The sequence below is a fragment of the Muscardinus avellanarius genome (assembly GCF_963383645.1).
Source record: "Muscardinus avellanarius genome assembly, chromosome: 7".
Classification (NCBI taxonomy): Eukaryota; Metazoa; Chordata; class Mammalia; order Rodentia; family Gliridae; genus Muscardinus; species Muscardinus avellanarius.
Genome location: NC_137793.1, coordinates 67,133,350 through 67,149,593, shown reverse-complemented (window position 1 = coordinate 67,149,593; position 16,244 = coordinate 67,133,350). Strand labels below are relative to the sequence as shown.

At 43.0% G+C, this 16,244-nt stretch overlaps 1 protein-coding gene across 2 annotated transcripts in view; it reads right to left on the bottom strand.

Moving 5' to 3' along the window:
* SUSD4 (sushi domain containing 4) overlaps positions 1–16,244 on the bottom strand; it is a gene marked incomplete at both ends in the record, with an annotated part of 131,387 nt that overhangs the window by 50,673 nt on the left and 64,470 nt on the right. For both annotated transcript variants that reach the window (XM_080699518.1, XM_080699519.1), the window contains one exon: positions 6,469–6,681. In XM_080699518.1, coding sequence (XP_080555644.1) covers positions 6,469–6,681 — 213 coding nt within the window. The remainder of the gene's footprint in view (positions 1–6,468; positions 6,682–16,244) is intronic.

The following is a 16,244-nucleotide window of genomic DNA, read 5'->3' as shown; positions in this document are numbered from 1 at the left end:
CTCCACTCCTCTCCTCTCTGCACTTTCAAGTAAAATGAGCATCTTGGAAAGCATGAATCTGGATCCGAACCCCAACTCTGGCACTGCCTATAAGACTATGAGGAATCTAGCCTTTCTGAGTCTCTGCTATGAAGGATCACTATAGTAATTAAAGAAGATACTACATATCAAGAATAGGTACTCAGCCAATAATACAGACACCTCCTTAAACTAGTGAAGTCTTGTTGGGGACAGGAAAACAAGGTGATATGTAGACCAGGGACAGGCCCATGTGTAGGGGATGGGTAGGGTGCAGGAGTGGCACCCAGGAAGGTTTTGCCTTCAGTGATGAAGGCAGGGGCAGCTTCTAGATTGACATCTAACTACTCCTTCTTCTCATTCAACCCCTTTCCTCTGTATCCCTGTCCATCTTTGTCAACACCCCCAAAGTACATGCCATGGGATAGGTAGTTCGAGCCAAAGTGCCTTACAGATAACTCAAACTATTTAATACTGGAACTATTTAATTTTTATTTTTTTTAATTTATTGGTGCATTGTAGTCATTGCATCTTAATGGGATAAAAGATGGTGGAGACATACATGCACACATCACCCAATTAGCCCTTACCCAATTAATGCCCCATTCCCTCACCTTCTTTCCTTCTCACGCTTGGCTTAGTGATTGACTTTGATATATTTGTTTAAGTACATCATGTGCTTTAGAGAGTTTCCCTCTTCCCCCCTCCCATCCCCTCAGTGAGGTCGCCTTATTTGCTCCTCTATAGAATCTCCTTCTTCATCTAGGATTTCTCCTGCTACCCATTTCTCCTTAGCTTCCTCATATTAGGAAAAGCATCCGATTTCTTATTTTTTGTGACTGACTAATCTCACTTAGCATAATGTCCTCTAGTTCCATCCATTTTCCTGTAAATTATGTAATTGTGTTTTTCTTTATGGCTGAGTAAAATTCCATTGTGTATATATCCCACAGTTTTGGAATCCATTTATCTGTTGATGGACATCTTGGTTGGTTCCATAGTTTGGCTATGGTGAATTGTGCAGCTATGAACATAAGAAACACATGCATTAGTTTGGTGCTTTGGTTTCCTATCTTGTGGGTAGATACCCAGAAGTGGTATTGCTGGATCAAATGGTAAGTTCATTCCCATACTTCTGAGGATCCTCCATACTGTTTTCCAAAGTAGTTGCACTAATGTGCAATCCCACCAACAATGTTTTAGAGTTCCCACTTCTCCACATCCTCGCCAGCATTTGTTGTGTTGTGAATGATTGCCATTCTAGTTGGAGTTAGGTGAAATCTCAGGGTAGTTTTGATTTGCATCTCTCTGATTGCTAATGATGTTGAGATTTTTTCATGCATTTATTGGTCATTTGGATTTCTTTCTTCATGAAGTGTCTATTTAATTCACTTGCCCATTTTTTGCTTCATAGATTTTAATTCACTTTGCCCAGGTGGTTGTGTTAGTTTTCTTAGTGCTGAGTTTCTTAAGTTCTCTGTATATTCTAGATATTAGTCCTCTAAAAGAGGAGTAGTTGACAAAAATCTCCCATTCTGTTGGCTCTCGGTTGAGGTTCTTGATAGTTTCCTTTGCTGTACAGAAGCTCTTAAGTTTCATGCAATCCCACATATTGATTTGCCTTTTAGTTTCTTGTGCCTTTGGGGTCTTGTTGAGAAAGTTTTTATCTGTACCTATATGTTGCTGGAACTACTTAATTGCAGCCAAATCAATTAGAAAGTATGTACTAAGCATAAGATATATGGGGAAAAAGGATGCCCACATGCTTTCCTTGCAAAGGATGAAAACTGGCTGAAGACAATTGTATTTGGAAGTTGAACATCAGTAAAAGAAGCAGCCTGGGAAAATATCAGCACCTCCTAAAGGAGCCCAAGGTGACTATCCATGGGCCACAGGCCCACCTGGGGAATTCCAATTAGAACCAGGCCACCTACATCAGGTAAAAGCAGAGGCCAGGTGGTTGCAAAAGACCACGGGTGACTAATGAAGTGACTAATGAAGATGAGGAGAGGGAGCTGCCCTGTGTTGGGTCTCCATTTCCTACGTCGTGGATAAGAACTTCCTGCTCTGACATAAACAGCAACATCAAGTGAGATACAGACCTGGTCATCACATGCACAATGGCTACAGCATGTCATTTGTAACTACATCTTCTTCCTAGATTGAGGGATCTGCCCCTAAAAAAGCACTGACAGATTGGGTGAGGTCATTCTGTGAGTTATGGGAAAATCTCTTGGAGCCAAACCACATTTTTCTGCGCTCCATGGACACAGGTCCCACCTGTAAGCCTTGATTTTTGCAAGGCACTGAAGGTGATACCCAAGGTCTCAAGCAGGAGACTGTGATTATGATGGTGTGTGTCCAAGGATAAGCTCTGCTGAGGCAGCACTTGGGGGGAGGTGCAATTTATGCATGGCTTAAATGATGCTTCTGTCTTCTACCTGGCCCTCTGCTCCTCTTCAGCTCAAAGGAAAGGATTGGCCTACGAAAGAAAAAAAATTTCCAGAAAAGCTTCAACTTGGACAGCTCATTTTAAAATAAGCAATGCTGTGCAGAAGTGCAAGTAAGGTCTCTTAAGAGCATTCTTCTGGGATTAGGAAGAATGCCACAGTTGTAAGCTGCATGGGCACCTGCTCTGGAAGACTCACGTAAATAAGCTGTAACTTATTACAGCTCTAGCTGTGCTAGAGCTGGGCATGTTGCCATCATGAAAATACTGTATTTTTAAATATAGATTTATCTGAAGTTGACTTGAAACTGAGTAACCAGTGCACCCAGTAACTGTTCTCAGAGCTGCTCAAGGAAAATGGTTGGGAAGAAAGAGAAAAGACCCCTCTGCCTTGCAGAGAACGCTTGAAGAGGAAGTCCTCAAATATTAAAAACTCGTTTCATAAAAATTTAAGTCTTCAGCAGCTCTAGCTTAGTCTCCTTCCACCTCCAAAAACACCCACTCCAGAAAAGGAAACTCAAAAAGAAAAAGGGTTACGTTTCTGTACACAGTTTGTTTTCTACACACCCACTGAGTGAATCCACTGAGATGCTGAAGGTCCTGAATCTTGGACCTTCACTTTTAAAAGTCAGAAGGATCACTTTTAAAAGTGTCACAAACACTGTTCCCCAGAATAAGAAAAATAATATTGGGAAGAGGTATTCAGGTGCTGTACAACACTGACTTGTAGCTTAAATAAAACTTTCATCCTACACAAGAACTGCATGCAATTAATTATTTAGCTCTGCTCACAAAACAAAAATGAATACTTCTGTCTAGCTAGTATCGCACATAAAGGATGAGATGTATTCTTCACCCCAGATGTACAAGGAGGTGATTAAGCAAAAACATATTTTGATCATTATTTGTAATCAATGGGTTTCAGTGAGACACAGGTTGGTTTTTCTCCTTTACTCACCCCAAATAATATCTGTTCATAAGATTTATAGATCATGAGATGACTTTACTTTAGTCTCCTTGGGATAATTCTTTTAAAATATACTGCCTCTTCAAGTGTGCAAACCAAAGTGACTGGACACAGAGATGGCTGACTTCAGCCCTTTGCAAAGGTTTTGGGGAAGAAGCAACATCTTTTTCATGTCCTGACATGAGACATGTGTTGAAGATGTGTGTTTGTAAAGCAAATGCATGTAAAATCAATATTATTTCATCTCTATCTTTTCCTATGAAAGGAGCATATTTACTCTGGGAAAGTGTCCCCCAGTACCCATTTGACTGGTTTTGCACAGGGCAGAGGCCCAGATGGTGGCTAGCACATACATCTTTGGTACATCAGCAGCCCTGTGCTCATGGGGCATATTTTCAGTCCTCTACCAATCCCAGGGTCTCCTTTCCACCATAGGGGTCATCTCCCATGTTTTCTTGAACCATAGACATTTTCACCGAGGCTTGGGGTCATGAAGGCTTCTACTTGTAAAAGTCACTTGGGGAAGCACCGACAGCTCTTGGGTTAGAGAATGCTGGTACCATAAAAGAAATTCATTTCCTATAGTACCAGTTCTGTAAGTCAAAAGTAAAATTGAGTTTACTTGGAAAAAGCAACTTGGATTGGAAGAAAGGGCCACGTGAGAAGGGAGGTTGGTTGGTACATGCGGCAGAATGAGTTAGAGGATGAAAGGAAAATATGTGTGGACACACAAGAGAACGTTTGCCTAACACCACCTTGTTTCTGCAGAGCATTTTACTGCTATAATGCATTGCAATGCCCTTGAATTCGTTCTTTAAAAACCTGCTTCTCGCCAGGTGTGGTGGCGCATGCTTGTAATTCCCATGCTTGGGAGGCAGAGACAGGAGGATCACACAGGTTTGAAGCCAGCCTTGCTGGCTTAAGAGACCCTGTTTCCAAATAAAAATATAAAATAGGTCTGGGAGTGTAGCCTGGAAGTAGAAGGGCTTTCAGAAACCCCAGTACCACCAAAACAAACAAACAAACAAACAAACAAACAAACAAAAAACCTGCTTCTCAGACAGAATGGGCTTGCATCATGAAAGACTGGAAGGAGTCCAGGTAACAGTGACAACCCCCAGGTCTAGGACAGGTCTGTTACTAAATCATCATTTCACTCTGGGAAGGCTCTTTAGTTTCTTTGAGATTCACTTTCTCTATTTGTCAAACAAAAGCTAAGTCAGAATGAGGGCTTGGGTTATGTGACTTCTATGAGCCCCTCAACTTTGAACCTGGATGTTGCCATTTGTTCCAACAATGTGCTCTGGTGTAGCTGATTAGAGTGGGGCTTTTGTGACACAACCTGGAAGAGGAGAGAAAAGGCTGACTGAGAATTAGTCTCTACTTTGCTGCTTCCTCATCAGCTGTGTGGCCTTGATAAACGGAGTGAACTTCTCTGAGCCTCAGTTTCCTAATCAGGAAATGAAGACAATAAGACTCATCTGGTATCATCTTTATGCATGGTAAATGAGACAGTGAATCGGAAAGCACTTTTAAACTTTAATGACCTATAAAATGTGGTAAGTTATTATTGTTATTATTATTACCACCATTGTAAAAATTCATTAGCCTCTTAGAGTTACCTGTAAAGAAAATAGAATAATTCAGCAGCCCTTTGTATTCTCCCAAAATAACTCCTAGCAAGGAGCAAGGGCTATTTACAAAGTAGAAAAAAGTTTCCATGGCATATAGACTTCTGGGTACCTCCACTAAATCCTATAAGCCATAGAGAAAATAAAGAAGGCCTATGACATATACAATGATGATTTTCTTCACCATCAAGGCAATAAAAGCAATCGTTTATGTAGATCTTTCAAGAATCAACAAAATTATCACTAAAATTAAAAGTAAATATACTGCCAGACATGGTGCTGCATGCCCGTAATCACAGTACTTGGGAGGCTGAGACAGGAGGATCATAGGTTCCAGGCCATTCTCAGAAACTTAGCAAGGCTCTCAAGCAACGTGGTGATAGTGAGACACATTTCAAAATTAAAAATTCAAAAGGGCTGTGCATGTGTCTTAGAGGTGGAACTCCCCTTACCACTGGGTTCAGTCCCTCATACCACAGAATAAATAAATATAATAATAATAATTAATAATAATAATAATAAAGGAAATATACCATTGTACTGAGAGAGGCCAATACCTGTTCTTCCAAACTTCCCACCTGATGATGAGAACCCAGCACCGTCACTGGAATGAGAGACCTGGACCCTCCTTTAGGAACCTGGGCCTCATCTCAGGCTATACAGTAGAAGAGCTGACTCCTAGAGGCCCCTCCCAGCACAGTTAAGTCTTGATTCATGCCTGCTTCAACCTCAGCCTCGCTGATCCTCTGACATAAATAACTACTCGGCATTCCAATTAGTTAAACTCAGTCCATTTTTTAGAACTCTAAATGTGTCTACGCTGAATAAAAACAAAACAAAGAAGTGATATATACATATATATATACATATATATACATATACATACACACAAATATATACACACAAATATATATTTGTTTGGACCCACATATTTAGGTTAATTATCAGGACTAAATGAATATATCGTCATTACCAATGCATTTAAGGGTAATTGCTAGAAACAAGTGTCTCTAGTGTCAATCTTCTCTGATTGCCACAGTTCTTTTTTTTTTTTTTACTTAAATACATCACATCAAACAGAACTGATAAGTAGTCATTGATTTACTCCTCTGAGTAATATACATCTTATGTATCAATAAATACAGTTTCTGCACAATATATTCACTGCACTTTTTACTAAGAAACATGGAAATGAGTGCTGAGTTGGCAGCCTGATCATAAATAGTCCTCATGTTGTCTGAGTTGCTCATTTGCTTGGACAAAAATGGTGATAAATTGAATTGTAATTAACATAAGAGAAGACTGACTATTCCTTTTAATGCTGAGATTAACTGATCCCCTAGCCCAGCCCTCATGCAGCCTTAGCCAGGAGCATGGAGAACAGCCCAAGGCCAGAACTTTACCTTCTTGCACACAGATGGGTCTGTCACTTGGGACCCAGCCTAGGGTTCCGTTAAGATGTTTCATACACAGTCTCTTCGAAGAGCCCTTCAGCTTGAATCCGTCTTGGCAGTGAAATCGGGTCACAGAGCTTTCAAAGAAAACCCCTCCACTGGGGGTCCTGAAGCCATTCTCTGGAACGCCTGGGTCAGCACACACCTGAAGATCATCGAACCCTACATTGCCAAAGAGAGGAAAAGGTACCTTGAGTTCACTCTTCTGATGCCAAGGGTCTTCCCATTTAGGACACCCTAAGTCTGTATAACTGACAGATACCATGTCATTTCACCACCTTGGACCACTCCACCTACACCACCAACAAAGCCCAGAGCACAAATATTTCATTGCATGTGTCTTTGGCTAGGAGAGGCCCCAGGGATGAGGAAGTGTCTCTGCATGCATAAAGCTTCAGATGTACTCTCAAAGGGAAGGGCTGGAAACTCCTGGGCTTTACCAAGGTATCCTACTCCATTTTCTTATTAAATCAACTGACAATTTTTTAGTGAATTTATACCAAGAACTAATATGCATAACTGAAGGGAGCTGGTATGCCCCTCTGCTCCCTCCCCCAGCATGACTTGGGCCAAACACCATCAAGACTTGACATAGGGGTCTCAAGCCAGACCCAGGTGGCAGTGAATATCATCAAGCTCTTGGAGGATTTACCTGGTTCCCGCTGCTGCTCAGAAATCAAACTCATGCTCCTATTTATCATCCTGGACTTGCAAAACAATCTCAGCTATAAATGAATTTCCCTGGCTTTAACCTTTATTGCTTGGATAAAACGCAATTCCCTCCCCACCTGGCCTCATGGCCCTAGACAGACACCCTGTCAGCATCACTGTGCTGAAAGCCATGCAGCACAGGAGGTATGGAGGTGGCAGGATGTCCAGAAGTCACAAATGTGCTCACTCTGCAGAGATGAGGAACCAGTGGAGCAAAGGGAAAACCCAGGAGGGAGGACAGTATGCACACATAACAACCTTACTTATTAAGTTGGCACAGGTCAGTAGGGGATCATGGGAGGGAAAGAGAAGTATGCCATACCAGAGGATGGGTCAACCTCTGGGAGGCCTCCAACTGACAGAGAAAACTAACTTACTTTCCTTCCTTCTTTCTTTCTCTCTCTCTTTCTTTCTTTCTTTCTTTCTTTCTTTCTTTCTTTCTTTCTTTCTTTCTTTTGTTTATGTGGGGATTGAACCCAGGAGTGTTCTACCTTTGAGCTATACCCCCAGCCCTCTTCTTTTTTTTTATTTGGAAACAGGGTCTCACTAAGTTGCAGAGGGCCTCACTAAATTGCTGAAGCTGGCCACAAACCTGTGATCGTCCTGTCTCAGCCTCCCAAGTACTGAATTATAGGCGTGTGCCACCATGCCCTGCTCTCAGCTGAAACTTTCAAATGGACAAAATTTTACAGAGGAGGTATCACTTAGCCTTCTCAACAGCTGCTCCTACCCTATCTGGGTTGTACCCTAGCAGTGCAAATGTGTTCCAGTCCAACACAGGGGTAGTAGAAAGTGATTTAATGGTAATTTTTGAGGGAAAGTACTGTAGATTGCCAAGTGCTTTCTCAATGATGGGTGTCAATAACTTCCTTCAGAGTCTTGGGAAAATGGGGAATCTCACAGTGCATCCTTTTAGGCATATATCCTTGGTGGTACTGAGGTGGCCAAATTAGCCACAACAGAATTCATGATTTCATCATACCCCAGAAAGCCTAGAAGCACATTTGTCTGAGAGTTTGACACAGGGACATGGTCAGATCAGACTCACATTTTAGAACCACTTCTGGCACCCATGTGGAATACTGATGGGTATAGATCAGACAGGGGATGAGAAATAATCCAAAATGCCTCCTTACCCTCAGAACAACTGAACCAGGCCCTCCCTGGGCAGAGTGGGGTCCAGGGCTGCAGTTTTACAGAGGTCTCTGCATAGCTCTTGGACAGCTAGTCCAGTATCTGAGAACTGTGGCACTTCAAGGCCACAGCTGCAACCCAGGGTTCAACTGCTGAGTCAGAGGTAAGGCAGAGGCAAAAGAGGCATGAAGGACACAGTCACCAAACCTGGTGGCCAAGTGGATGGGGCCGGGCCAGGGGAGGGGGTAAAAGGAGGCATCTTGGATACTTAGCCCCACTCAGGTTGACAGGACAGGATGCAGAGGGGCCTGGGGAGAAGGACGAGGAGCTCCGTGGTGGTGCGGGGCATCTGAGTTCTTGGGAGTACCCAGAAGTGTCTGGGTAGCAGCTGGAGAAGGATCCCAGAGGTTCTGAGTGACCTGAGTCACATCCATGCACAGGCAGCAGCTGAGGCAGAGGGCATACATGGGCCTAGCATGCCTGAGAGGGCAGTGGTGATACCAACTAGGGACAGAGAGAATCAAGGGACATTCAGAAAGAAAACCTGACCGGTGTCAGATCAGGTCAAGGGGCAGATTTTCAGGAAGGAAGGAATGGGCAGTCATGTCAGACATCCCCTGCTGTTCAGCTAGCAAAGGTCAAGAGCATGTGCTGGCTGAAAACAGAAGGCACTGGGACCACTGTCCAGGCAGCTTAAAGGACAGGAAAGAACGGCTCCCGAGGAGGGAGCATGTCTGCCAGTGTTGGAAGATGGAAAGGTATGGGCTTTTTTCTTGGGATCTTCATTGTGAAAAGAACAAAGGGAGGTATCTACCCACAGACCAGGGTCAAGGAAGGGTTTGTATTGTTGTATTAACATGTTAAGACAAAGAAGGTCTGAAAGTATCTATATAGATAGGAAGGAGAAAACAGCAGACAATGAAAGGTAATGCTGAGGATGAGTGAAGGGGAGGCAGCTGGGGCAAACTGCCTCCACCTGGACGTGAGTGGGGAACAGACCCACGCCATGGAGAAGGGACTAGTCTTCTACCAAAATAGGAAGAGAAGTTCTGCTAGGACTTCTACTGAGAGAAAGACATTCCCCATAACATATGCCTCCTCTAGGACTCAGCTGAAATGCCTCTTCCAGACAGCCTTCCTTCCCTTTTCACAGTCTAAATAGAAGACTCTTCCCATCAAGTTACCCTGGGCTCACCTCTCTCAGGGTATTCCTCACTCTGATCATCACCCCTGGTCCAATTACCTGTCCCCCTCATACTGTCAACTCCTGGAGAAGGAGATAAGACATCAATCTTCACCTCCTAAGCACCTAGCATTGTGGAGAGTGCATGGTAGCCATTCCACAGGTGTTACTAATGAAGGCTAGAAGGGGGTAGATGGATGAATGGATGAGTAAGTGAATGAAGTGGGTAGATGGGTGAATGTGCAGGTGGTGAACAGAATAGACAACTAAGTGGGTGGGTGGGTAGATGGATGGATGGATGGATGGATGGATGGATGGGTGGATGGATGGATGGACAGATGAATGGAGGAGTGGGTGGATGGATGAAATGGCACTGAATGCCAGTTATTCTGCTGGACTACAACTGTCCCTACCCCATCAAGCAGTACCATCTGCGGCCCCAATAGTATCAAAAGCTTATATATTCCACAGGAAAAAAAAAGATGTGAGAGTGCCAGGTGTGGTGGCTCATGCTTGTAATCCCTGCACTTGGGAGGCTGAGACAGGAGGATCACACAGGTTCGAAGCCAGCCTTGCTGGCTTAAGAGACCCTGTTTCCAAATAAAAAATATAAAATAGGTCTGGGAGTCTATCCCGGAGGTAGAAGGATTCCATCCCCAGTACCACCAAAAAAAAAAAAAAAGAAAAGATGTGAGATGGTCTTCTCCAGCACAGACACATTCTCCTCTAACACCCTTTCATGTTTCTCTCTTCTCCCAACAAATGGACTGTATTCCTTAATTTTCCAAAGCCTTCTCTTAATCCACAACCCCAAATGCCTCAGCCCTCTTGTTCCCTTTCCAACATGGAAGCCACAGGTAGATCTACAGCACGACTTTGGCTGAGATGTCTGTGCCTACCCCACCCACAACACACACTTATTAGCCAGTCATCTCCTGCTGACAACATCAGCTCTGCTGAGTGCTGAGTCCCCTCAGCTGGTCAGACCCTCTGCCCTGTCTCAGAGAGGGACAGATCATTCAAGGGAGAGCAGAAGACCCAGCAGAAAAAAATGACTGAATCTATCAAGAAAATGACTTCTACGTTTATAAATGATGAGCGCTTCAAAGAATCATGATGTGAGAGCAGCAGAATTTCCACGTGAATCCAATTCTTCACTCTTTCTTACTCCTTCCTTTTAAGTGTTATTCCCATCTACTTCCTCTGCTTTTGTTTAACCATAGCTAACCTCCGAGTGTGTTTCTGTGCCTGGCCCAGTGCTAATGATCTATGATGCTTCTGGCCATGGGACCCAGACTTTGGCACAGAAGAGGAGAAGAAGAATGGGTAGTGAAAAGAGCTGCCAGAAGATGGGATGGTACAAGAGAAGATATTCTTCATTTTGGACAACTAATCGCATTGAGCAAGATAGTAATTTTCTAGGGCCTGCCAGGGCTTAGATTATCCTTTTCAAATTATCCCCTAGCAGATCAATTCCCAGCCTGGGGCATTTTTCTGTTGAGCTGTTCTGTTAGTATTCTATAATGATGACCCTCAGACCCATCTGATAACATATCCATTAAAGAGTGGGCTGGTATAGGTGTTAGGAGAGAGGTATGGAAAATAATTTGGATTGAGTCCACACAGTCTTAGCCTAATAACCTGTATTTCTTTTCTTTTCTTTTTTTGTATTGGGGACTGAACCCAGAGGTGTGCTATCTCTGAGCTATACCCCCCAACACCAGTTTATTTTTGTTTTGAAACAAGGTATTACTAGGTTGCTAGTAGTCTCACTATGATGCTGAGGCTGGCCTCAAACCTGCAATCCTCCTGTCTCAGCCTCTCAAGCACTGGGATTACAGGCACGTGCCACCATGCCCAGCTAGAACAAACCTTGATATCCCAACCTATTTTTCTCTCATTCTTCATTCTACATTCTCCAAGTAATCACAACTTGGAGAAGAAATGAGAGTGTAAAGATATAAACAACATATTTATGCAGGGGAGGAGTGGGAGAAGGGAACATTCCATTTTAATCAGTCCTCGACAACAGTGGCATCCCTTGGCAGTTCCTCCCACGTTCAACTCAAGAGTGCAGCACCTGTATCCAAGAGACAGACTTGGGATGGTTAATTTTAGCCCTGTCACCCTAACTGGGCCATGGGTGCCCAGATATTTGATGAGACACCCTCATGGGTATATCTATGAGGGTTTTTCTGCATGAGATCACCATTAGCATCTATATACTGAGTAAAGCAAATTGCCCTCCCTAATGTGGGAGCACCTCACTCGAAGGCTGAAGGCCTGAACAGAACAAAAGGCTAAGCAGGAAAGAATTCCTTTCCTCTGCCTGACTGTCTTCAAGTTGAGATGGAAGTCTTCTGCTGTTAGACTTGGATGCAGATCTGTACTTGTATCATTTTCTACCCTGGTTCCCAAGCCTTTGGACTTGGATTATAACTATACAACTGGCTCTCTGGGCCCTTCAGGAGACATAGGTAGGTAGCTAGGTGGATAAATACATAGACAGGTGATAAATAGATAGATAGATCAATCGATCGATCTTCCCATTGGCTCTGTCTTCTTCTTCTTCTTCTTCTTCTTCTTCTTCTTCTTCTTCTTCTTCTTCTTCTTCTTCTCCTCCTTCTTCTTTTTTTTTGGTGGTACCAGGGTTCCTGGAAGCCCTTCTACCTCCGGGCTACACTCCCAGACCTATTTTTACATTTTTATTTGGAAACAGGATATCCTAAGCCAGCGTGCGCCGCTGGCTTCGAACCTGCGCGATCCTCCTCTCTCTGCCTCCCAAGCGCGTACGCCACCACGCCCGGCATGGCTCTGTTTTTCTGAAGAATACAGATTCAGTGTTCAGTCTTCTTAAAAGTACTTGGGCACATAAAACATGTGAATGATACAAATGCTGTCTGTCCCTGCCTCCAGAGGATGCCTCCCCTCTCAGGATCCCTGGGTTCAGCCCATCGGGTGAGAGTAGTGCCTGGGCCCTGGCTTTGGAGAGCCCAGGAGCACAGTCCCAGCCTGGGGCCCTCTCTGGTGCTGACCACAGGCCACTCACCTGGCCAGCCTCTCCTCTTGGATATTGGTCTCACCATTGCTCTCAGTTTTTCCTGCCCAATGTATGACCCTACATCAAGTCAAAGGCAGTAATAATTGGGACTCTCATCCTCAGTGGTGACCAAGATCTTCTGTTTTTCTTTTCTCCTAATGAAAATTAGTGTGACAAGGATTTCAGGAGCTCCTTTCTTTCCAAAGACGTGCATTCAGTCTAATTATAAAGTCTTGACACTTCTTATCTGGTTATTTCTGAGCTACAGAAACCTGCCGGACAGTTTCACTGTGAATACTGTAAGAAGTCTTTGAAAAGAATCAACAATGAAAGAGGTATGGAAAGCAATCTTTGGGGCTATTATAATGGAAAAGTCATATTCTAGAAAGGAAGAGTGTATCAAATGTAGCCAAATCGATTTGGAATAAGGCTACATTTCCACTTTCCTATAAACTGCTATATGAGTCTTTGAAAGAAGAAATGGGACATGGACACAAAAACTGACTTTGTGTGCATCTACTCATGAGAGAGTGCTAGAGCTGGTGAGAAAGGAGCATCCCTGCAGACATTTAAAACAAATACCTTTACAAATATTAAGTAGGTTCAAGAGCAAGCCTTACCCTCACAAATGCTTACTACAGACTCACATAGTTGGCATTAAAATCAACTTCAAGGTCGTCTGGTCTGATCCCTTTGGCAGGAGAGGTTAAGGGATTGGTCCAGTTACCTTGATAGATAATTGCAGAGCTGGGACTTCTGACTCACACTCCAGTGCTCTTGCCACTGACAATGTTGTCTCCCCTTAGCCTTTTTCCTGTCATACTTCAGCTTGTGCATGGCTCAAATATTCATAATTCTACCAAGTTTTTAGAAAAAGAACACCTTTAAATATTGAGTCCCCATAATTATTAAGGCAGGGCTAGGTAAATAGCATTGCTGAAATGATTTAATGACACAGAACAATCTTCACGGTTCCCCCAAAACCAATACTTCTAAGCACACTGTCTCAGCTCCATGAGGCCAGGGTATCTCATGTGTCACCTAATACATCCAAGAACATGGATCAATATCCATCAAACATCCATTGACTATAGCCTGGTTCTATACTACATTCTGGTGATGAAAGATATTCTTGGTGAAAACACATCTTAATCCAGAACCCCACACTGGTTAGATGAAACAGTCCTGGAGACTAGAGTGCACACTGCCCTCAGCAGTAAAAGAATAAAGAGGAAATGTAGGTTTGAGGAAGTTCCTCTTGACCACTGATGGGCTTCCTGCCATTGATCTAAACTTTGTCATTCCAGCTTCCCACAGGCTGAAGTTTGCCTTTTCCTCATCACAAGTAATGCAGATAGTTTCTTTTAAATCACCCAACTAATAAACTACTTCTGTGTTTCCATAAACCTTTATACTGGAATGAAACCCTATGTCCTATTAGATAAAGAAGCTTTCTCATTAAAAAAAAAAACTCTGCAAATTTAATTATCTAGCCTGTTGAGTAAAGAAACCAAAAGACCAACTACAAGGAATCATACTGTATGTCCTAAGAATCTGTGGGCAATGGGTTCCTTAACCATCTCACTGTCAACACATGGCTCACCCCACATCACCACCAGTTTCCTGTCATTTCAAAACCCCAACTCTTAGGACTACTTGGACTTATTCTTCTAAGTGAACGTGTATGTTGACATCCTATCTCATCCAGGATGAGATAAGCATCCAAAAGCAATTTGAACTAGTTTTGTATCTATAACAAGATATCAGAATGAAAAGAATAGAAATAGAGAGGGCAACCTTAAAGTTATCGTATTAGGTTAAACCTAGTAAGCACATAAACTAGTGTTCTAATGTCAGTATTTTAAAACATAATGTTCCTGGGTATTGGTGGCTTGATGGTACAGAACTACCTGGCATGCCAAAGTTCCCAGACTCCTTGCAGCATCAGAAGAGTGTGGTCCACACTCTTCCCTGCCCACCAACCCATCAGAAGCTTCTGGTCACGCATTGAGATGTGCACCTGCGTGGGCATCTGGAGGGCTCCTCTTGGGTCATACACTATAAATGGTCCCAGGTTCCGCAGGTCTGCCCTGAGCTGGTATCAGGCTCAGGCATTTGGAGGATCTTCTTCCCTAGTGGTACATAATTGAGGGACTACCAAAAAGCTTTCCCAAAATGCCAGGACTGACAACCAAACTGGGCCACTCAGGAATGCCTGAAATCTCAGAGAAGGAACAGGGAGAAAGCCCATCCATGCAAACCAATCTGCCTATGAAGGAGGCCACGGTGCACCAGAGGAGACCCTGCAGGAATGAGAGGAGGGCCTAGAACCAGTGTGTGGTAGATTCAGCAGAAAATATAAATATGCTGTTAAAAATGTGATTTGCTTTATAAAAATTTATTATAATGCATGTTTTCATAATGAGATCATTATTAAGTATTGCCTTCTCTTCTCTGCTCCAGTCTAAACATCTGTGTTTGGCCAAATTTCAGCTTTGTTTTTATTTTTTACTTTTTGGTGGTACTGGGGTTCTTAGAAGCCCTTCTACCTCCGGGCTACACTCTCAGACCTATTTTTTATATTTTTATTTGGAAACAGGGTCTCTTAAGCCAGTGTGGCTGGCTCTGAACCTGCGCGATCCTCCTGTCTCTCCCTCCCAAGCACGGGATTACAAGTGTGTGCCACCACGCCCGGCTCATCTTTGATTTTAAAAAGAAAAGAGAAGGAGAGAAAGATATTTTTTAAAATGAGTATGAAGAAAGGAAAACTGTCATTTGTTTTTTATTTAGTCTATCAATTAACAGTGTTGGGCACTGGGAGAAAATAGAGTTGACATCCATTCAATGAATGGGAGCCAAGGTGTCCAAATAGTGAACTTACATTCAGGATGACCAGCCGCTTTTGATGTGCAAGTTCTGACCATACTGTAGGTCTTGAAATCAATTTTAAGAGTCACATCCGGCCCTCTTCATAAACAAAATAAAAGAGAAAGGAAAAATCATAGTACTTCCTACCCAGCAAGGGTATTGTTTTGATAGTGTTTGGTTTTATTTATGCACACATTTGTTTGCATTGTAAACTGTGTTTCTTTCAGTGTGTAGCAAAATATTTGAAAAACACTGGGTTCAATACTCTCCACTTTTTCATAAAATTTGAAAACATGTTTACTAAAAATAATGTAACTGGAGCAAGACGAGGGATCTTGAATCCCAGCTCAGTTGTTTCTAACTGTACAACCTTGGGTGAGTTACTTAATCTCTCTGTGTCTCAGACTTCTTCATACATAACATGAGTATTATAAGAACACGAGTACCTACATCCGGGGGCAGTGTGAAACTCGCACGAGCAGAGGGTGCAGAAGGCAAATCACAATAGTGTATGCAAGCAGTTATGTTCCTAATATCCAACCAGCCCTCGAGGAGTGAGACACATTGCTTCCTACAGAGGCAAGTGCCTGATTTCGCAGAGCCCCTGACTTCTGAAAATACTCACACCTACCCTTTTCCCTGACTTACCCCAGAATCAAATCTTTGAAAATAACTGTTGAACTTGGGCACAACAACAAATACTTCTAAATGGAGTCCTTCTCTTGGCCAATGGTTGAGCCATGAAATAATAAGTGGCAACACCAAACCTCCAGAAAACGAGACTCTGAT